At 35.8% G+C, this 23141-nt stretch overlaps 1 protein-coding gene across 13 annotated transcripts in view; it reads left to right on the top strand.

Annotated features, from left to right (window-relative positions):
* The window catches only part of tln2a (talin 2a), an 81051-nt gene that overhangs the window by 54117 nt on the left and 3793 nt on the right, over window positions 1-23141 (top strand). For 6 of the 13 annotated variants that reach the window (NM_201193.3, XM_087259479.1, XM_087259481.1 and 3 more), the window contains 33 exons: window positions 735-869; window positions 1013-1141; window positions 1228-1330; window positions 1887-2095; window positions 3089-3208; window positions 3600-3797; window positions 3890-4029; window positions 5013-5106; window positions 5188-5277; window positions 6144-6266; window positions 7502-7645; window positions 7720-7881; window positions 7981-8121; window positions 8210-8391; window positions 8495-8627; window positions 10092-10193; window positions 10285-10455; window positions 10540-10686; window positions 12154-12255; window positions 12367-12486; window positions 12587-12733; window positions 12838-13007; window positions 15740-15923; window positions 16019-16144; window positions 17471-17587; window positions 19073-19258; window positions 19343-19450; window positions 19558-19663; window positions 20078-20202; window positions 21169-21294; window positions 21470-21532; window positions 21633-21815; window positions 21902-22027. In NM_201193.3, the coding sequence (NP_957487.3) occupies window positions 735-869; window positions 1013-1141; window positions 1228-1330; window positions 1887-2095; window positions 3089-3208; window positions 3600-3797; window positions 3890-4029; window positions 5013-5106; window positions 5188-5277; window positions 6144-6266; window positions 7502-7645; window positions 7720-7881; window positions 7981-8121; window positions 8210-8391; window positions 8495-8627; window positions 10092-10193; window positions 10285-10455; window positions 10540-10686; window positions 12154-12255; window positions 12367-12486; window positions 12587-12733; window positions 12838-13007; window positions 15740-15923; window positions 16019-16144; window positions 17471-17587; window positions 19073-19258; window positions 19343-19450; window positions 19558-19663; window positions 20078-20202; window positions 21169-21294; window positions 21470-21532; window positions 21633-21815; window positions 21902-22027 (4512 nt within the window). Of the gene's footprint in view, window positions 1-734; window positions 870-1012; window positions 1142-1227; window positions 1331-1886; window positions 2096-3088; window positions 3209-3599; window positions 3798-3889; window positions 4030-5012; window positions 5107-5187; window positions 5278-6143; window positions 6267-7501; window positions 7646-7719; window positions 7882-7980; window positions 8122-8209; window positions 8392-8494; window positions 8628-10091; window positions 10194-10284; window positions 10456-10539; window positions 10687-12153; window positions 12256-12366; window positions 12487-12586; window positions 12734-12837; window positions 13008-15739; window positions 15924-16018; window positions 16145-16271; window positions 16344-17470; window positions 17588-19072; window positions 19259-19342; window positions 19451-19557; window positions 19664-19771; window positions 20203-21168; window positions 21295-21469; window positions 21533-21632; window positions 21816-21901; window positions 22028-23141 lie in introns of all 13 variants that reach the window. The other 7 variants (XM_087259472.1, XM_087259475.1, XM_087259476.1 and 4 more) reach the window with 2 other exon arrangements.

Consider the following 23141-nt stretch of genomic DNA (forward strand, 5'->3'; position numbering starts at 1 on the left):
CATACTGAAATATAGGTTTGTAGCAACTTTCTAACTATCTAACTCCCATAGATATTTATTGTTTTGATTGTTTACATTTCAGACAGCTAAACATGCTAGTGTGAAATGGCCTTAAGGCTAGTTGTCTTAGCTAGCTAGTCAATAATGTTTATTTTCTTATAGAGCACATTTTTACTTGATAAATAAACTTCACTGATTCTACAGGTTAGTACAGAAAACCAACAAGGATTTTAAGTATGAAGCAGTGTGGTTATGGAAAATGAAAATAACTCCAGAAAGAAATTCACCATGATTATTTCACTCAGAGATGCGGTAATGTAAACTGCAGCTCTCCACCAGGGGGCAATCATGAATGCTCTGGCTTTATTTTCAGGACTCTGCTGGTTTGTCAGCGTGATGTAACATTAGGACATTTATGTTGATCCTGGAACAACATTCCAATCAGATTTAAGGGATGCATTTACAGTTAATGTTAAATTTAGGCTTACAGTTATGTTTATGTGTGTATTCATATTATTCATCCAACATTTTATCCCTCTAATTGACAATTGGGGCTAGGTTTAGGGGTATGAAATGCATTTTTGAACAGGAAAGATGTCCCAGGATCAACATAGATGCTAAATAAGGATTGCACCCTACTTGGCAAAATCACACCCACCATTTGCAGAATGAGTGTGCATGTGTTACCACATTAATTAGCAAGAAAAAGTACTCTATTAATGTTTTTTTTCCAGCCTGGAAGTAAGATGGTGTCTTCAGCAAAATCCTCGGTGCCAACTGTGACTGATCAGGCTGCAGCCATGCAGCTGGGGCAGTGTGCGAAGAATCTGGCCACCACCCTGGCTGAACTCCGCACCGCTGCACAGACGGTAGTGAATCTGACTTCCACACATGCGCATTAAAATAATTAAAGAATTTTGATAATCAAGAGGTCATTTTTCTATAAAAACTTCCTGTAAATTTTAAACTCAAAACATTCCTATTAGTATAAACCACTCATTTTGATTTCTAGGCTCATGAGGCTTGTGGCCCGATGGAGATCGACTCTGCCCTCATCGCAGTGCAGACACTTAAGAATGAACTCCAGGATGCTAAAATGGCTGCTTCTGAGGGGCAGTTGAAACCTTTACCTGGAGAGTCCGTGAGTTGAACTACACTGACAAAAATGATATGAGATCTTCTGAAATGATTATGCCTCAATTCCAATGTGACATTTGTTTGTTTTAGTTGGAAAAGTGCGCTCAGGATCTGGGTGGTACATCTAAGGCTGTTGGTTCCTCAATGGCTCAACTGCTTACCTGTGCAGCACAGGGAAATGAGCATTACACTGGTATTATGCCCCTTTTTTGATAATATAACTACAGTATCTCTAACCCTAAATATGTTTCTGTTTAGAGTAAAATTTATATTTGGTAACATCTTTATCGATTTTCATTTTTAAATCTAGAACAAGTGTAATAAAGTAATAATTGAAGACTAATATCACTGCTAGCATAATTACGCTAACGGATGAGACATTTGGAATAGTCTATACTTTATATAAAATTTATAAACCTCTAGGCTTTACTCATTTGTCTGCAGTTTTTATTTGTTTTAGAAATCTTATTACATCTAGTATAATAATTTATTCAATTATTAATGCCAATAAGCACTTATCAGAATATGCATGAAGTTTTATTTTTGCATTAAAAAACTACTTTGGAATGTTTTCACATATATTTTTTACAAATGTTCTTTGAAAACTTAAAGCATACACTTGCATACTTGCATTTGACATGCTTACAATGTAGATAAAATTACCTTTGTAATTTTAATTTGATGCGAACACTAAAATGGCATGTCTCATCTTTAACCCTTTTTCTTCTAAACATACCTTGTTTTCACAGGTGTAGCCGCTAGTGAAACAGCACAAGCACTGAAGACATTAGCTCAGGCCGCAAGGGGTGTTGCTGCCACCACATCAGATCCCGCTGGAGCAGCTGCCATGTTAGATTCTGCTCGTGAGGTTATGGAAGGATCCGCTAAACTGATTTCTGAAGCTAAGGAGGCGCTGGTTGCTCCTGGGGATGCAGAAATACAACAGAGACTTGCACAGGTGATCTTGTCTTTTCTACACTTTATTATGTATTGTTGGTGGGAAATGCACACAGTTTCATTCAGACACCAACAGTGTTACAGCACAACTGAATTTTAGGAGAAGGCTAATGATTAGTTCAAATCATGCCTGAAAGCTAAACAGACATGAATACCACCACAAATGGAAGAACAGAAAGCAATTTTTTTAAATAAATACAGTAAACACACTTATGATTGTTAGTGATTGTTTTATGTGTGGTTAAAAGATTGTTTAATTCAGTTGATCAAATGTGTATCACTGGTTAAAGTGGATTGAATGTACTTGATATCTTAATATTTAGTTTGTAAATTTGAATGTTAATCCAGCACAAAATAAAAAATGTTCAATACGTTAATCAGGGGTCACCAAACTTGTTCCTGGAGGGCTGGTGTCCTGCACATTTTAGCTCCAACCCTAATCAAACACACCTGAACAAGCTAATCAAGGTCTTACTAGGTACACTTGAAACATCCAGGCAGGTGTGTTGAGGCAAGTTGAAGCTAAACCCTGCAGAGACACCGGCCCTCCAGGACCGAGATTGGTGACCCCTAACGTTAATAATATTTTTTTTAAATGAATACTTTTAAGTTCATGTATGTATTCACCAGATATGTATTATAATTGAATAGACTTTAATTCATTTGTGTAATTCAAATTTAATTTATACCCATGTAGGCAACAGCCATTCAGTTGGACATGATTCTAATATGCTAATTTATTGATAATTAAAAAAACAAAAGTGTTCCCAGTGTTGGAATATTCCTATTTTATATCTTTTACTTTTTTTTGTCAAAATAATGATACGTTTTCTTTAGGATTTTTGATGAACAAAGTCGAAAAGAACAACAAGTCTTTATTAACATTTTAAATCAATTAAATGCAAAGTATTAATTGTCTTTCAAAATAATAATTTCTGACCAATTAACTGGTTTACTTATTGTGTTGTTGTGTTGTCTCTGTTTCATGTGTCAGGTTGCAAAAGCTGTGTCTCACTCGCTGAACGCATGTGTGAACTGCTTACCTGGACAAAAGGATGTCGATATGGCTCTAAAAAGCATCGGAGAGGCCAGCAAGAAATTGCTTGTTGAGACGGTGAGCTACAAATAAAGCGCTTTTTGTCATTCAAAAACCATTCATTATCACCCACTATGTAAATGAAAATGCAAAACAAATTATGCATCTTTATCAGGGGTCACCCACCCTGTTCCTGGAGAGCTACTGTCCTGCAGAATTCTGCTCCAACCCTGTTCAAACACACCTGAACCAATTAATTAGGGCCTGAAGCAGCACTTGATAATTAGAGACAGGTGTGTTTGGTCAGTGTTGCAACTGAAATTTGCAGGAAGGTAGCTCTTCAGGAACAGGGTTGGTGGCTCCTGATCTAAATTATTTTATCTCAAGATATTTTCTCATCATAATGTTTGTCTCCCTCAATAAATAATTGCTGTTATACATGGATTTTGTGTGTGTGTGTGTTTTTCAGCTCCCTCAGTGCAGTAAGAGCTTCCAGGAGGCTCAGAGTGACCTGAACCAGACCGCAGCCGATCTGAACCAGTCTGCAGGAGATGTGGTCCACGCCTCTCGAGGAACCACTACTCAACTCGCAGACGCTTCTGGAAAGTTCAGTGACAACTTTGATGAGTTTCTGGATGCTGGTATTGAGATGGCTGGCCATACTCCGGTACGATGTGTGGGAGTGAGACAGGGGAGTGAGCTTGTGGATGGGTCTCTCTCTGTTTTCATGAAATGCTCAATAATGTTTGGTTGTTTTAGGGTAAGGATGATCAGTTGCAGGTGATTGGAAATTTGAAGAACATCTCGATGGCCTCTAGTAAGCTTCTGCTGGCAGCCAAGTCTTTATCTGTAGACCCTGGAGCTGGCAACGCAAAGAACCTGCTCGCCGCCGCTGCTAGGTCATTTACAATTCCATTCAATAAGTCAAAATTATTCACTCTCCTGTGATTTATTTTTTTAAATATTTTTATATATTTTTAAATATTTATCAAATAAAGTTTAATGGAGCAAAGAATTTTTCACAGTGTTTCCTATTATATTTTTTCTTCTGCAGAAAGTCTTTGTTTTATTTTGGCTAGAATAAAAGCAGTTTAAATTTTTTTAAACCATTTTACAGTCAATATTTTAACATTACCGTAAGCAAGATTTCTTTTTTTCCGATTGTCTACAGAACAATCCACTGTCATACAATGACCTGCCTAATTACCCTGACATGCCTGGTTAACCTAACTAACTGAGTTAAGCCTTTAAATGGCATTTTAAGCGGAATACTTTTATTTAGTATATATAATTAATAGCATAATTTACTGTCATCATGGCAAAGATAAATAAGTAGTTATGAATGAGTTATTAAAACTATTATATTTAGAAATGTGTTAAAAAAAATCACTCCGTTAAACAGAAATTGAGAAAAAAAAATATACAGGGGGTTAATAATTCTGACTTCAACTGTATATTTTTATTGTATTTAGCAAGAAAATAAACAGTAACATTACTAGAACAGAAAGAGTACAAAAAGACATTTTACAATACACAATGTCGGATGCAACATACTACAATTTCTTCAAGAAAACAATCAAACCCAAAAGAATATTCTAGTCTATAAGGAGTTACAAGTCAACATTACTAAAAATATAACCTTATTGGATTCCAGATTTTGAATAATTTACAGTGTTTATTTATTTGTGTTTTATTCAACTTTTTCACTGAATGACTACTGTGTATTAAATTATGGGTTGCACTTCTGACTTCACAACTTCCATTAAACAAAAGAAAAAATCACCTGAAAAATAAAGGTTGTGCTAAATATAAATAAGTTGGGAAAAGTGAATATCGGGCTCTCCTTTCTTAGTTTTTGCTCATACCTTATGTGTTTATTCAGATCTGTGACTGACAGCATCAATCAGCTGATTACGATGTGTACCCAGAATGCCCCGGGACAGAGGGAATGTGACAATGCTTTAAGAGAGCTTGAGGTATTATTTGCTAGTAAGTTCTTTGTCTTAATATTTATTTCAAAAATGTGATATTGACTTTTTCTTTTTGTGGTGTCACAGGCTGTTAGAGGACTGCTTGATAACCCAAATGAGCCGGTCAATGATCTCTCCTACTTTGACTGCATTGAAAGTGTCATGGAGAACTCTAAGGTAACTCTCACCAATACTATTATATCAGGTTTTACACACAAAACCAAACATTAACGCAAAGCAATGTGCTAATGTTAATGAATGCTGCACAGATTTTATAGTCTCTTTAATATTGTGTTATAACTTAATATACTTTGTTTTTTTCATTGTCAGCTCTTACTATTATATTTATATTAACTATAATTTGTAACTAAATAATACAAGTATACTTTACAAATGTTTAAATATCAGTATGGTTATTTTTAGGAGCACTTTAAGCTGGCCAAAAAAACAGCAAAACAATATAATGACAATAAGTTTTTGTCTTCTGAATATTCTACTACAATGGTTACTTAATAATGGAAAAAAATTAAATATTGAGCACATGTTTTTACTGTAATTGTGATAAATTAGCACCCTTGATCCACATTAGAGACTTTTTTCAAAAGCATAAAAGTCTTACAGGCTCCAACATTATGAAGTCTTTCAATTTACATCGGAATCTTATAGTGGTGTATTCCTATAATTGCTGTTAAGTTACTGAACTGCAAAAAAACTTCAAATAAAATAAGAAAAAAATGTTAAGTCTTTATACCAGGTCATTGGACTCCTTTGCTTACTAGAGATAATTAGGTCCTTGGTTACATCTCATTTTATTATATACTTTTTTTCTTATCCTCACCTGAAAGTCGCTTTTGATAAAAGTGTCTGCTTAATGAATAAATGTAAATCTTTTGAGTTGTCATCCATTTTTTTCTTATTTGCTTGCTTTATCACTTGCTCATATTCCAAGCAACATGAACTCATTCATTCTGTAGTACTTGTGTATCACATGGACATATGAATGCATGTTGATATCATGGAATCCACCTCTTTTTTCTATACAGGTACTTGGAGAGTCTATGGCCGGGATTTCTCACAACTGTAAAACAGGAGACGTTCCAGCATTTGGAGACTGTGTTGGTGGAGCGTCTAAAGCTCTGTGTGGACTAACTGAAGCAGCTGGACAGGTAAGAAACTACCAACTCTGCTATTCCTCTTGCGTTTACCAGGGTCATGGAATTTCCTGAAAATCATTGAATTTTTTATTTTTTTTGTTAAAGGTATATTCTAGTCATCGGAAGTAACATGTCAGAAAATATATTCATTTTTAAAGTTCATTTATTTATAGAGGACGTTTAAAAACAGTCACAAGACTGACCAAAGTGCTGTACATAAGACAAAGTAAAATAAAAAGATTGAATATAAAACCATAGAAATAAGACAAGAGAAACAAATGAAAAAAATGTAAAAATGCAGCAGTAGAAAGCACTATTAAAATAATATTAAAAAACAAAGCTAAAAAGTACATTTTAAGGAGTGATTTAAAAATAGATAGTGATGGAGCCATTCTAATCTCAAGGGGAAAGGTGTTCCATAACCAAGGACCTGCCTCAGAGAAAGTTTTGCGTTTAGTCCATTCTGTGTTTAGTCTGCACAGAGGAACTTAAAGAAGATTTTGATCATTTCATCTAAGAGATCTCATGCGAGTGTAAAAATGCAACAGCTCTGAGAGATGGGTTGGGGCTAATTATGAAGGGATTTATACCAGTTTAAAATCAATTCTGAATTAAGTCATTTTAAAGCTTTAGCTTCAAAATGACCACCTTGAGGACTGGGCTTCAAAAAATTAGATGACAGAAAAACTAAATGTAAAGTTTGTAATACTACTATTGAGATCACAAAAAAGTACCTCTTATTAATTTATTTTTGTTTACCTGAGATGAATTATCTATCTATTGTTGTTCCCATAATGCCTATTAAAGCAGTACAAAATGATATTCAAGCTAAAACCATTTTTAAATTATGCAAAGACCCCTTTTATCTGTTCATTAGATGTCATAGAAGTTCAACATTTTAGTCGGTGAAAGGGAAAAACCATGGAATTTGATATTTATTTGAAAGCACCTTTTAGAACTGCTTCTTTTCTGTCTTATTTAAAATCAAAGTAAAAAATGCTTCTTTTCTTTTGTGCTTGTAATTACAAATAAATAAAAGCAAAATATCCTCCCATATTATTTGCATTACTATCATTATTCTTTTTCATTTCCTTTTCTTTTCCTTTACTTTTTTTTTTTTTAAACCTTTGTACAGCACTTTGGCCTACCTGAACTTAAATGTGCTCTATAAATAAAGTAGAGGTTGAAAGTGGGAACTGTTTAAATTGTGCAAATGTACTTATTATATTTTTTGGGTATGTCTCTAGGCTTCTTACCTAGTAGGTGTGTCTGATCCCAGCAGCCAAGCTGGACATCCAGGCTTAGTGGATCCTATCCAGTTTGCCCGTGCTAATCAGGCAATCCAGATGGCTTGCCAAAATCTTGTTGACCCAGATAGTAGTCCATCACAGGTAGTGCCAGACTATCAGATGTTTGCCATGTGGAGTTTGGACTTTTGTTCATCTGATCTTCATGTCTGTTGCAGGTGCTCTCAGCCGCCACTATTGTTGCTAAGCACACCTCAGCACTTTGCAACGCTTGTCGACTTGCTTCCTCGAAGACTGCCAACCCTGTGGCAAAACGACATTTCGTGCAGTCCGCCAAAGAAGTGGCAAACAGCACTGCCAACCTGGTCAAAACAATCAAGGTTGAAATAACCCCTTTATAGTCCAATAATTTTTTGCAATTCACTCATCCCATTAAATAATTGAACATTTATTTTTTCTCTCTATCTCTTCCACTATAGGCATTGGATGGTGATTTTTCAGAGGAAAACCGTGAGAAATGCCGCATTGCAACAGCTCCGCTCATTGAAGCTGTTGACAATTTGACAACATTTGCTTCTAATCCAGAGTTTGCTAGTGTCCCAGCGCAGATAAGTAGAGAGGTGTGACTATCTTGTTCGTTGAAATGTTATACAAAGTTGAGTGCTTGTTGGTTTTAGTAATATATGTGCTTTAACACCTATTATTTAGGGTTCTGCTGCACAGGAACCAATCATCCAATCAGCACGCTCCATGCTTGACAGCTCCACCCACCTTTTGAAGACAGCACGGTCATTGGTTATGAACCCGAAAGATCCACCCACATGGTCATTACTGGCAGGTCATTCACGCACTGTTTCCGACTCCATTAAGAGCCTCATCACAGCTATCAGGTAACACGCATATACTCAGTATTTTGTAGTTTTTAAAGTTGAGGTGATGCACAATTAATATATATTTTTGTATTTTAATAGATGTTCTTTTTTAATATTGCAGGGATAAAGCCCCTGGCCAGAAAGAGTGTGACTCAGCCATTGATAATATCAATAAATGCATCCGAGATATTGAGCAGGCCTCTCTTGCAGCAGTCAGCCAGAATCTACCTCGTAGAGATGAAGTTTCATCTGAGGTCAGTATGTTTTCTACAGTATCTAAAATGCGATGTCTAAAATAATTTTTATCAAAGCAAAGCAAAAAAACTCGTTTTAGGAAATAATATGCCAAAATGACTTTTCCCTAAAACAAATCAAACAATATGTTAGTGGCAAAATCATCTTGTTTTTTGACATAAGATTATTTTGCTTACTCCATTGGCAGATTATTTAGCTTGTGTTTAAGAAAAAAACCCACCTAATTTTGACATATTTTTTTCTTAAAACAATTCAATATTTTTTACTTGTCTGGAAAATGCTTCTTGATTTAAGAATTTTTAGATAAATGGACTAGAAACAAGACAATGAATAGAAGTAAGAAAAGCATTTTTGCAGTGTTTTTCTTTCATAGCTATAACCACAACCACATTGTGTATGCTATTAGGGGTGTAAAATACTCAAAACAAATGTTGGCAAATGCCTGTCCTTACTAAAGGTGTGTTCACACCAAGCACAACTATAAAGATAACAATAAATATAGTTCTCAATATTGTTCAGACCACAACTATAACAATAAAGATTTTGAGAAACAAGATCATTTTCAGAAAGATTTTCTTTTCTTTGCTAATAAACGATCAACCAAGCTAAAATGCTGACAACTACGCAAGATCCATTGAAATATAAAAGGTTGTGCAATTTAAAGCTACGGATGACTACATTGTAAAGAAGCTCTGCTTGATGTTAAGTCATTTTTTCAAAGATTATTTAAAGATAATTACTATCTAGAAAACAATATTATAATGTGGGAAAGAGTGACAAAAATATTGGGAAGTTATGCTAGCCAGGCTAGCAAATGAATGTATAAAAATACAAGTAGCCTACCTCTGGTTTCCAGTGCTAGATTCTGTGTCTCGTGTTACCCTAACACTAACCCTCGAGAAATAGTTCGTTTATTCCACTACACTGCCTGCCATCGCTAAATTAATTTAATTAGATTGATACATTTTAACTAATAATTCACTGCTTGGTTGTGCTATGAAACTAAAAATAAACAGATTTTTCTCGCTTGTCATTGTGGATTTGTATATTGTTATATTTATGTTTAAAGTTGCTTCATGTGAATGGGTCCTAATGGATTCAGTATTGCAGAATAAATTGTAATTGTAATTAAATACTATAAAGCAGGGGTCATCAAACTTGTTCCTGAAGGGCCGGTGTGCTGCAGATTTTAGCTCCAACCCTAATCAAACACACCTGAACAAGCTAATCAAGCTCTCACTAGGTATTCTTGAAACACCCAGGCAGGTGTTTTGAGGCCAGTTGGAGCTAAACAATGCAGGGTCACCAGCCCTACAGGACCAAGATTGGTGACCCCTGCTATAAAATATGTCCTCCCTGCTTGAGCACTCTATAGCTGTACCCCACTAATAAGCACAATATAATTGTTTTAGCCATGAAGAACATATAAAAGTGGGGTTTCTGACTAGAACTCTTTGTATCAGGCTTTGCAGGAGCAGTTGACCTCATCTGTTCAGGAGGTCGGTCACCTGATTGAGCCAATTACCACAGCAGCGAAAGGAGAGGCAGCACAGCTCGGACATAAGGTGACCAAAACTATCAAGCCTTTACAGCCTGAAATGAAATATGTGGCAGTATAGTTACTTTCGACACTAATGCATGCCATGTGTCCTTCAGGTCTCTCAGTTGGTCAGTTACTTCACTCCTCTGGTCTCAGCCTCTATGGGCATAGCCTCTAAAACTTTAGACCACCAGCAGCAGATGAACCTTCTGGATCAGACCAAGACCCTCGCCGAGTCTGCTCTACAAATGCTCTACGCTGCCAAGGAGGGTGGTGGAAACCCAAAGGTATTTCTTGGTTACTCACATATGTTCTTTATTTAATACAAATTTTTAATCTTTTAACGTGGTTATTACCTGCTTTGTATTCAGGCGTCTCATACTCATGATGCCATAGCAGAAGCTGCGCAGTTAATGAGGGAAGCTGTTGATGACCTCCTGCTGACCCTGAATGAAGCTGCTAGTGAGGTTGGCATGGTCAGTGGCATGGTGGACTCCATTGCTGATTCCATGGGCAAGGTAATAACCCACAAACCTCTGCATTCTAAACCAGGGGTTGCCAAACAAGGGTTCACCAAACTAACTCTAGATTGAGGGTTATGAGTAAAATATTTTAAAAATAATAACATGGATAAAAAGCCAAATTCTTTTTAAAATGAACAGTTCATCCAAAGACAAAAAGTTCACCATTTGCTTAGAGTTAATTAGTTTTAAACATTTTTTGAATTTCTTTTTTCTGTTCAACACTAAACAAGATATTCTGACGAATATTGAAAGCCAACAACCATTGGCATCCATATTAGGAACAAAACATTTTATGAAAGTGAATGGTTGCTGCTTTGCAACATCCTTCAAAATATCTATTTTTGTTCAATAGAAAAAAAGAAGCTCAAAGAGATTTGGAACAAATGGAGGTTGAGAAAATGATGACAGAATTGGTTTCCTTTTTTTTTTTTTTTTTTTTTACATTTTTATCCCAGAAACTCTCCCTTTAAATTCATGTTTGCTAAATTTTAGGTTTTTAACTTTTTTCCCTCTGAAAATGATTAAGCATTTCATCAGAGAAGACTGTAAATTGAAGGCTATCCATTACTAAACAATCTAAATATGAAATTTAGATGGTCAAAAATGTTCTTTATTGATCCCCGTTCAATTGCATATGCTTTAATGATTTTCTCCAAAACCCTTAATTTTCGTTGGCTGAAGTAAGTCTTGCATATCTCGTATAGCTTATGGGAATAAATAAATAATCAGGAATTATTTGTTTTGGGTGACATATTCATTTTTAAAACACTCAATAATTCCATTAAAACTACAGCCAGCAACCTATCTATATCCCACTGCAGTCCAAGACAGGTTAATCGCTGAAGCTAAGCAGGGCTGGGCCTGGTCAGTACCTGGATGGGAGACCACATGGGAAAGCTAGGTTGCAGTTGGAAGTGGTGTTAGTGAGGCCAGCAGGGGGGCGCTCAACCTGCAGTCTGTGCTATACTGTCAGTGAGCGCCCTCTTTCAGTTGAGATGTTAAATTGAGGTCCTGACTCTCTGTGGCTTTAAAACAAATCTCATTGTACTTCTCGTAATGAGTAGGGTGTGTAGCCTGGCCAAATTCCCTCCATTGGCTCCCTACCCATCATGGCCTCCCAATCCTCCCCATCCCCCAAATTGTCTCAATCACTGTCTCTCCACTTCACCAATAGCTGGTGTGTGGTGAGTGCACTGGCGCCGTTGTCCTTTGGCTGCTGTTGCATTATCAAAGTGGATGCTGCTCACTGGTGGTGATGAGGAGAGACCCCTCTCATGATTGTTGAGTGCTCTGGGTGTTTGGCCATACACAAAAAATGCGCTATATAAATATACATTACTTACTAAATTACTATTGCTTGTGCTTATTAACACATAACATAAAAAACACGGTATATAATTCAGTGTATCTATATGCGCATGGTGCTATGTACTATTTTTTTATGTTTTTGTGGTTCTATAGCTGGGTGAAGGCACCCCACCAGAGCCAGAAGGTTCATTTGTGGAGTATCAGACTACCATGGTGAGATACTCCAAAGCTATTGCTGTCAGTGCCCAAGAGATGGTGAGTAGACACAATTTTGTGCATTTAACATGCGTTTATATATATATCAGAAAGCTGGATTCACAGACTTCTGTTTCCCATTCCATTCTCCTCCTTTATTCTCTCCATCAGATCACGAAATCAGTCAGTTCTCCAGAGGATCTGTGCAGTTTGGCGTCTCAGGTCACTGCAGACTACAGTCAGCTTGCAGTTCAGGGTCGTCTGGCCTCTGCTACTGCTGAACCAGAGGAGGTAACTGACATGCAGATGAGCATTTAATCTTTGTGTTTCTCTCTCTCACACACACACACACACACACACACATGCTGACCATTGTGTGGGTGATTTGTAGATCGGGTTCCAGATCAAGACACGTGTTCAGGAACTGGGCCACGGCTGCATAGTGCTAGTTCAAAAGGCTGGAGCGCTGCAGATCAGTCCTACAGACTCGTTCACCAAGAGGGAACTCATTGAGTGTGCACGAGCCGTCACTGAGAAGGTACCAGAACAAATACAAACGCAACTCTGTTAAATTATTTTTGTTGTTTTTTGTTGAAATGTCAGTTTCCTCTTACAGAAAGACTCATTTGAATGTATGTGTAGGTGTCTATGGTGCTGTCTGCGTTGCAAGCTGGTAATAAAGGCACTCAAGCCTGTATCACTGCGGCCAGTGCTGTATCCGGCATCATCGCTGACCTGGACACCACCATCATGTTTGCTTCAGCTGGCACGCTCAACGCTGAGAATGATTCAGACTCCTTTGCCGATCACAGGTATCACACAAATACTGTAGGCTAACAGGCTAATTTCCTGTTGACAGATGTTTGATTTTGATTTACTTCAAACTAAATAAATATGCAATTAAAAACAAATGTCCAAATTCAAATGCATTGCACTATAATCAACAAAACATCTGCACATCTGTACAAAACTGAAAAACAAAAAATTATTTCAACCAAATATAGCAAGATTTTCATGAAGCAGTGGAGCAAGAAAAGAAAGTAAAGCTTTTTTATTAATTCCAAAGCATTGCATTGTCACTTCATATTATTTAATCTTTTGTCTATGTGTATTGTATCTTCCTGACAACTTTTACACGTTTTTTTAAATTAAACAGAAACCCTAAAATTACATGAATTTCCAAAAAGCCTTTCACTGAAAATTGACAATACAATACGGTCACTTCTCTTCATCCTCATCTATTATTTTAATGATGTTTTTATCTATAAAAAAAAAAAAGATTTAGTGTCTGGACACTGTATAACATGTGTTCCAGACCATTCCGTATTATCATTTCACACACAGATGATGGTCTGAAATTATAAATGAAAGAAAGAAAGTGTCAAAAAGTGTCATCACTTGCTATTTGCTCTGACTCTGCCCATCAATACCTGGTTTGAACAGTCAAAATGACTTAATATTTGTTGCTGTTTACATTTGTTGTATTTATTTAAATGCTAAGTTTATTGGATTATGAGCGGAGAAGGAGACTAAGGAGTAGTATACTATAAAGATAAAACATGTATAATTCTTGCCAGAGAAAACAAATATTCAATTTAGCTGTCAAAGAAACCTGACCCCTGCTTAATAGTCGCTATTAGTCTTGAACACCTTGATTAGTTGCATCAGCTGTGGTTGATTAAGGTTGGAGCAAAACTGTGCTGAGCTGCGGCACTCCAGAAATTGAGTTTGAGACCCATGATCTAAGCAAAACAAACCAACAGCAAGTATAAAAGCAGACACTTTATCGCCATAACATCATTACCAAAGACTAAATTACTGGAATATTCACAAGATAGATGTAAACGTTGCTGAATTAAAGCTCTGACAGGGAGATGACAGTTTGAAATAACTGAAATATGTGATCATATCTCTGTTTTGTTCTGTTGATATGTAGTTTAAATACTCATAGCTTGAAACAGATGGAAACATGAATGGTTTATGCTGCTTTTCTATTTGGAGATCCCAATGTAGCTGCCATTGAAGCCAATTACAGGACAGTTTTACTCACTTGTGGCTTTGAAATGTTCCCTTGGAGAAAATGCAACATTGTAATAAAAACGTCCCTTTTCCAGAACAAGGCGAACAGTATACAGGCCTAAAGGTTTTTGTTTTACAATGTTGCAATGTTGTATTACAATGTTGAATATTAAATTGTTCCTTTCTCTTTCTTTCTCTCTCTATGGGGTATTTTCACAGGGACTTTTAATTTCAGTCGGCCAGCCTCAGGGCTTCCGGTTAATTGTCATCCTATACAAAATCACTGCGTTTAAGATCTGATTTCATTAAAGAAAACGGCAATCTTCACTGCTTGGCTAAGATAATATATAAAGTGGGTATCAGACCAAACAAGAAGCACTGCATTAAATGATATTTTTCCATGCTATGACTTTAAAATATGGAAATTAATTTTAACCCAGTATTTTCAATGAAATTTTTGCGCTAGCCTGCTGCTAATGACGACACCTGCATTTAATAATATTTTCATCTTTTTTATGCTTCAACAATCAAACGGATGCTTAAGTCTATTTAACTGATAATATGTTAATTACATCACAGAATCCATGCTGTAAAAGTAATCTTGTGAAATTGAAAATATTCTCGCAAATCTTTCAACAGAAGTTTATCATTGGCTGAAAAGCAAGAGTAAAAAAACGATCACAAGTTTAGTTTTGGCAGTACGTATGTAACATTTGTCATGCCAATAAAGCAAGTTTGAATTGAATGACTGAATGGACTGTATGCAAAGGCATGACAAATGTTACTTACGTACTGCCAAAACTTTTGTGAATTTTTTTTTTTTTTTACATGAAATAGAACAAATTAAAAATTACATATTAGTAATAATAAAAATGCAGTATATTTTGCAATATACATTTTAGGGAAAAAAACAAAAATAATAATAAAACTATTTTTAACAGTCATTTATTTATAACTATTTAGAATTGTTTCTGTGTCAGTGTATGTATAGCCTTTGTAAGCGCTCCACTGGTGATTTTATTGGTCTCCTCTGGCTTTTTTTTGTGACAGGTGTCAATGTGTTGTGCTGCTAGTAAAATACAGTGTGCTTTTTCACCTAGTAAATATTGAAGGTGTGTTTTATTGTTTATCTTTTAAAATGGTAAACAACCTTTGAGGTAGAATGTTGCTCTGATGTTTTAGTAGTTCGGGCGCTGGGTTGAGGAAGTGTTGGTCTGTCTCCACTTCTGCTTGTGCACAGTTTGGGCAGATCCGGCTCTCTCTGGGTTTTCAGTTCTGTCTGTATCGGCTCAGTCAGATTGTGGTTACTTAGTCTGTATTTATCATTGTTGCTCTTAATTTACTGTTCTGTACTGCATTTGAATACGTTGCTGTTGTTTACTCCTTTTTAGGTCCCAATAACATACATTCTCTCTCTCTCTCTCTCTCTCTCTCTCTCTCTCCCTCTCTCTCTCTGTCTCTCTCTCTCTCCCTCTCTCTCTCTCTCTCTCTCTCTCTCTCTCTCTCTCTCTCTCTCTGTTATCAGAGAAAATATTCTGAAGACCGCCAAAGCTCTGGTTGAGGACACAAAGAACCTTGTTTCAGGTGCTGCGTCGAGTCAAGAAAAGCTGGCTCAGGCCGCCCAGTCCTCTGCCAAGACCATCACGCAGCTTACAGATGTGGTGAAACTGGGAGCTGCCAGTATAGGTCCCGATGACCCAGAAACACAGGTGAGAGACATGAACAACGTCACGAGGACAGACGAGATGTCAAAAGTCATCCTTCGGGAATGTGAAGGTGTTTTCTGTCATTCATCTCCTCCTAGGTGGTGTTGATCAATGCAGTGAAGGACGTCGCTAAAGCTTTAGCTGAGCTCATTAGCGCCACCAAGTGTGCAGCAGGAAAAGCAGCCGACGACCCGTCCATGTTCCAGCTCAAGAGTGCAGCCAAGGTACAAGTGTAAAAAAACCCAAACATAAATATTATTCTGCCTTTTCCCTTCATAGATCATGAGCTCAAAACACTCCAGTTAGATTATTAGCTGTTATATATCTGTCTCTGAAACTGTAATCTCCCAGTTGTCCCTCAGAAATCTGGCCTCCGGGATGGAAATGTCTCCTAACTCAGATATGATGAGTAGAAATTTTCTGGTGAGAAACGCGTGCCATTAATCAGATTAATTATGAATGAGGAAATTAATCTGTAATCTCTTCCATCATCTGTTTTCCATTGCACATCTAGTCCCAAACTGTCCTGAAAATAAAATGAACTACATGTCCCATTAATGGCATATATCTGCATGAGTTTGTAATCATTAATTTTGTAGTGTTTAAGAATAGTGGAGAAATCTAACATCTGATTTTATCTTTTTCATTAGAATAGAGCAAGTATATAAGCTGAAAGGATATAACTTTTATATATTTCTAAGTTTAATTCTCTTCTTAAAACTCATTTTTTTCACACAATAATAAAGGTTTGTAGATGTTGTTTCTTTTGTTCTATTTGTAACTGTTATAAAGCATCCCTGAGCACTGGAAAGGCGATATATAAAATAAACTCATTATTATTATTAACAAGCTAGTTTGGTATTTTTAATTAATTAAAAGTAAATTGTAGTCTATAAATGGCTAGGTTTCAATGGTATATGCATTCAAAAGTTGTCAATTTTGATATCAGGCCCCGTTTTTACCTGGTATTAAAATAAGCTTTAGAATTTGTAAGAATGAGACACATTACTGTTGCAACCTGGTATTAATATGCATTCAAATGAGTGTTGTGACCACTTGTGTTTGTTTTGGTGAGGGGCTCACCTTTTTTTTATCATTTTACATACTTTAACAAGCCCATGTTACTTGACTTGGGTATATAGGCTTTGGTAGTAATCTGTATGTGTTTGTACATTACAGAAAATAATAAGTATGTTGTTTTGGTACTGTTTGTCACCACACTTGCCATACAAGTCATGTGTTTGATTAGCAGGCAGAGAGTAGATTGTCCTTTATAACTGTTTGAATGTGTTTGACCACACGTGTCATAATTTCTCTGGAAGTGGTAACAGCTTAATACATATTAAAACATTAAATCCATTTACAGCAGAGTTTAGTGTCGCATATTTGGTGATCAGATTGATGAGACTCATTTTAATACCAGATGGAAACAGGCCCTCAGATGTTTTTTCTGTAAAAGTGTTAATGAGGCAGTGTAAGTACCTTTTACAGAAATGTTTGCTAAATGACTGAACGTATAATGGACATCTGTTGTCTGTCTCTGTGTTCAGGTCATGGTAACTAATGTAACATCCTTACTGAAAACCGTAAAAGCAGTGGAGGATGAGGCTTCAAGAGGAACCAGAGCGCTGGAGGCCACTATTGAGTGCATCAGACAGGAGCTCACAGTAAGCACACACATAACATGTTTGTTTTTGTGAATTGTGGTGACATTAAATAGGTTCCCTTTGTTTTTAATACTCTACAAACTGTAGTTTCTATTACCCTAATCCTAACCTACCTCAAACCCAACCGTTATAGGAATCTGTGTACACTGAAAAAAACTCATTCTGTGTCAGTAGTAAGCTTTTTGAGAAATTGGGAAGTCAGCAATGTCCTCATATTTCACCACATTCTTGTAATACCTGTGTCATACTTATGTCATTATCCAGATTTGTTTCCTGGTATGTCACAAAAACACTTACAAACATACAGAACATACTGATTTTGGATTTTGTTTAACCTTTTATTTGCTTCATCTAATAACTTTACAAACTTCATTATTAAAAAAAGATCCTTAGAAGACAAAAAGTGTATGGGAAAAACTTAATGGAGACATTTTATTAAAAGAATTTGATTTTACTCTTAACATTTACGCACTGTTTGAGGCCAGGGTGACCCCCAAGAGATTTTTTTCTTGCTAAAAAAAACATGGTTGCCTTCATCCTAGCACTAGGTTCAATATAAGAAATTTATCTGAAATTGTAACCTTTCACCCCATCTTTTTTTAAATCAAATTTATCTACTGTACTGTGCAAATATATATATATTACCCAAAGGTCCTACAAATTGCATAATTGGGTCACTTGAACAATGAATGGATTTTATTTCTCTTAAATGGCACTGAGGTTAAATATATTTCAAATACAAGTTATTTTAATTGTACCTGATCAAATGTGTTTTGGCAACTTTTGTGATTTATTTTACAATTTTAAATAAATAAAATGTTATTTCACTCCATTTTAAATAAATAATGTAATATTTGATAATATAATACAAATATGTAAAATAACATAAAACAACTGTACATGTGAATTTATGTAACTGCATAAAATAGCAAAATAGGCCAATTTTATGAAAAAATATTGCAGAAGCACACAAAAACACACACAATATCTTACCCGAACATGCTAGCATGGTTACAAAATGAAACGTCAAAGTATCTAAGTGACCAGTGTTTGCTGTTATAGTCTGCAGATGTTCCAGTCTAAAGAAACCCCAGAAAAGTCCAGCACTCAATGATGTAAATGCATATAAAATATGTCAAATGTAATGTAAATATGTAAAATATATAATGTAAAATATATCAAATATCATGTAAATGCATTGAAATTCTGTAAAAATATGTATAAAATACAATAAAAATCTGCAAAGTAACAAAAAATAACTGTAGATGTGTAATATATAATACACAAAGCTTCTAGGAAGACTGAAGTGTATATATAAAACCACATAAAATAGCATAAAAGGGGGGCTTTATCAAAGAACAGATGATTTACTTTTTAATAAATTTTGCAGAAGCACACAAAAAACATACTCAATCATACTAGCATGGTTACAAAATGAAACCTCAAAGTATCTCGGTGACAAGTATTTGTTGCGATCGTCTGCAGATGTTCCAGTCTAAAGAAACCCCAGAGAAGTCCAGCACTCCAGAAGAGTTCATTCGCATGACCAAGGGCATCACCACGGCGACCGCCAAAGCTGTAGCCGCAGGAAACTCTGCCCGACAGGAGGACGTGATTTCCACCGCCAACCTCAGTCGAAAGGTCATAGCGGATATGCTGACATCATGCAAGGTAACATTTCAACTCTTTCTACACCGATGAATATGCTTAGTGTTTTATTACATTTAAAAAATCATGCATTTTTTTCCCTTTTAGCAAGCTGCATTTAACGAGGAAGTGAGTGTGGAGGTCAGGAGCAGAGCTCTGTTATACGGCACTGAATGTACCAATGGATATATAGATCTGCTAGAACACGTCCTGCAGGTGCAAACACAATTATTTACACACATTATGCATTCAGGCGGTGCTTTGGTTATTTTCAGCTGAATTGGTCTCAACCAGAACTCTCTATGTGCATATATTTATCTCAGGTCTTACAAAAGCCGACAGGTGATCAGAAGCAGAAGTTGGCGATGTTCTCTAAAAAGGTTGCAGCAGCCGTCACTGAACTGATTCAGACAGCCGAGGCCATGAAAGGTAACAAAAAACGTTCACAACATGCATTCATTATTACACACTCACTGTGCAGAGTTTTGAGATTTATTGTGCTGAGGAAAGTTTCCTGTCTCTCCTGTTGCGCTCAAGACGAGGGTGTGTACAGTAAGACACAAATTAATTCAGTTTTTACAATTCCTATTTTTTTATTATTATTCCAACACATTGTTTTTGTCTTTTTGTGTGTGTGTCATGATTTCATTTGTGTTCGGCAGTGTGAGGAAATGTTTATATTTTCTGCATTGCTTTTGTTTTTAAACACGTCATTCATTTTTCATTTCACAGTTTTTGAGGCATGCCATCCATGTGTGGATTTCAGCTCTTGTCAGACTGTGTTTCACTGTGTATATTGTGTGTCAGACAGTGGTTCAGTGTGTGTATATATTGTGTGTTTAGGCACTGAGTGGGTTGACCCTGAGGATCCTACAGTCATCGCAGAAACGGAGTTACTGGGAGCTGCGGCCTCAATCGAAGCAGCAGCCAAAAAACTTGAGCAGCTTAAACCGAGAGCCAAGCCAAAGGTAATGCACATGCTTAATACACCCTTTAATGACAGCATTGAATTTGTGCATTGTGAGAACACTGTGTGATCGCTGTGTAAATATATAATGTATTGTATAATACAAATTACAAACGTTATGGGCTCATTCATAAAGTCAAGACCAAGTTTGTTGGAGGTGAGAATTCCGATTCTTTCTAAAAAATTATTTGAAACTTTTGTAATATTAATTTGAGATTAATATATGGTTGATGATAAATCATCCAAAATACGAAGACTATAATATGCATTAGTATGCTGTGTATATTCTATTTTACTAGAAATATTGTTTATTAATAAAATAATAAAATATATTTTTAAACATTTACTACATTTAAATATAAAATATAATATGAATTACAAATGCTATGGACTCTTTCATAAATTCATAAACAATAAAGAAATAATTTATAACAACATTTTATGCTAAGGTTTTGTTTTTTCTTATTTTAAACTGTCAATTTGGCAAAAGCTGAATTTTAAAACGATAATTCAATAATTATACAATGTATATAATTTAACAAATTTGTATTTCATGTATAACATAAATTTAGGGATTGTGTAATAATGTAATTATAAAGATAATGTAATAATGAATGAATTTGATGAATAATTAGAAAACAGTTGTTCTTATAATAGTAGCATATTTTTATATTAGTCTAGATTTGTGTCTTGTAGTGAATATAAAACTTTATATATGTTTGCATGTATTTGCAGTGTACTAGAATTGTAAGTGTCACAAAAAATTGTGTATGGTTATGTAGACTTGGGAGTGCACAGTGTTCTCACTTGATGTGTATTTGCAAAGGGTCAGTTCCATACAATATAACTAAAGAAGCTGATTAGTTTGCAGCTCTTTATAGGAACAGCAACGATGACCATTTTTCCGTCTCAAATTCCCACTTTTTTTGGAATCAAACAATGGCAATCACATGTTTTTCTTTTGCAGCAAGCTGACGAGAGTTTAGACTTTGAAGAGCAGATTCTTGAAGCAGCCAAGTCAATCGCTGCAGCGACCAGCGCTCTCGTCAAATCAGCTTCAGCAGCTCAAAGAGAACTCGTAGCCCAGGGCAAGGTAAGAAAATAATGACAATGTTAATCAGTTTGATTTTGTTTTCATTTATGTTTGCTAACAAATCATCTTTTTGTTATTTTTATGTGTGTTTTTGTGTTGTGTTGTGTTGTGTTGTGTTGTGTTGTGTTGTGTGCGTGCGTGCGTGCGTGCATGCGTGTGTGTGTTTTTTTTTAAGGTGGGAGCCATTCCTGCTAATGCTGTGGATGATGGTCAGTGGTCCCAAGGACTGATATCTGCTGTAAGTCTTGAAGTATTAAACTGTCAGAATAACTGACAATGTGTTATTGATAATTAATAATATCACTCTGTGTGACCGCATTATTTTCTTGCTGTTTCAGGCTCGAATGGTTGCTGCAGCCACTAGTAACCTCTGTGAGGCTGCAAACGCGTCTGTCCAAGGCCACGCCAGTGAAGAAAAGCTCATCTCTTCTGCAAAACAAGTGGCTGCTTCCACTGCACAGCTGCTGGTGGCATGCAAAGTTAAAGCAGACCAAGATTCAGAGGCTATGAGGAGGCTACAGGTACAGCATGATCAAATTAGTTGTGATATTTAAAGAGTATTGCAATGGTGATATACTTTTTTAATGCTTTTGCATGTTGTCTGTAGGCTGCAGGCAATGCTGTGAAACGTGCCTCTGACAATCTGGTTCGAGCAGCACAGAAAGCTGCTTTCAACAAGGCTGATGACGACAATGTGGTGGTCAAGACCAGGTTTGTTGGAGGAATTGCACAGGTGAGAATTGCATGTTCTTTCTAAAAATTATTTGAATCTTTTGTAACGTTTATTTGACATTAATATATAGTTGATGATAAATCGTCCAAAAGATGTAGACGGTAAAATATGCATCAGTATGCAGTGTATATCTATTTTACTACAATTATTGTTTATTAATCAAAATAATAAATGAAAGATTTTTTAGACATATATACACTCCTCCACTTTGAGTCTATGGAAGCCCATTGAACCATATGGTAAAAAGTAGTGAAGTGGCAGATGTAATTTTTTAATCGAGAATGTTTATTCATTCGGATTTTTCAAAACACTTTATTTTACTGCTTGTAAATTGTTGTATGATCTACTGATGCAATAATAAAAATCAAACCAGATCATTGGACCATGCTAAAATAATAAACAAACAACAAAAACTTACAATTGCAATTACTATGCACCAACATATAGTGCCATTTTGCTTTGGACGTCTTGAGTTCAAGTTCCAGCTTGTAGACCATGTCCTTATCCTCCCTCCTCCTTCTCTCTCCAACTTTGCTTCCTGCCTAATGTACTGTCCTATCCTAATAAATTAACAAATAAAGCCGGAAGTGCGATTATGTACTCCAATATAGCAGCATTTTTTGACTCTGTAAAATAATAATTCATATTTTTACAGTACTGTGACGGTTCGTTTGGGGTTGGGGTGGGGGTAGACGTTAATAAAATACAATAATGGGAAATTCAATAAATATTATAAATTATTCTCATTAACTTCCGGTCGCAACCATATCCGATCTAGCAACAACCATATATATATAAAAAAAAAAAACATTTCTTAAAAAAAAAAAGGATTGAGGTTACTTCAACACAGTGCCACCTAGGGGTCAGGAATAGCTTAAAATCACAAGATTAGTTTATCTCGGAATGTCCCGATCAGGTTTTTTTTGTTCTCGAGTCAGTCATTTGATTTTGGCGAAACCCGATCCGATACTTCTATAATACATAAAAATCTTTTTTTTTATTTTTATTTTTTTTATTAATCTTATTTTAACATTCAACAACTCTGTTTGTTTGTTGTGTTAAATTTAGCCTTTTCCTTTCCTCCTCTTACAATCCCAAATTTACATATCTCACA

Source organism: Danio rerio, chromosome 7, assembly GCF_052040795.2.
Source record: "Danio rerio strain M-AB ecotype USA chromosome 7, GRCz13ab, whole genome shotgun sequence".
In the NCBI taxonomy this organism is placed as follows: Eukaryota; Metazoa; Chordata; class Actinopteri; order Cypriniformes; family Danionidae; genus Danio; species Danio rerio.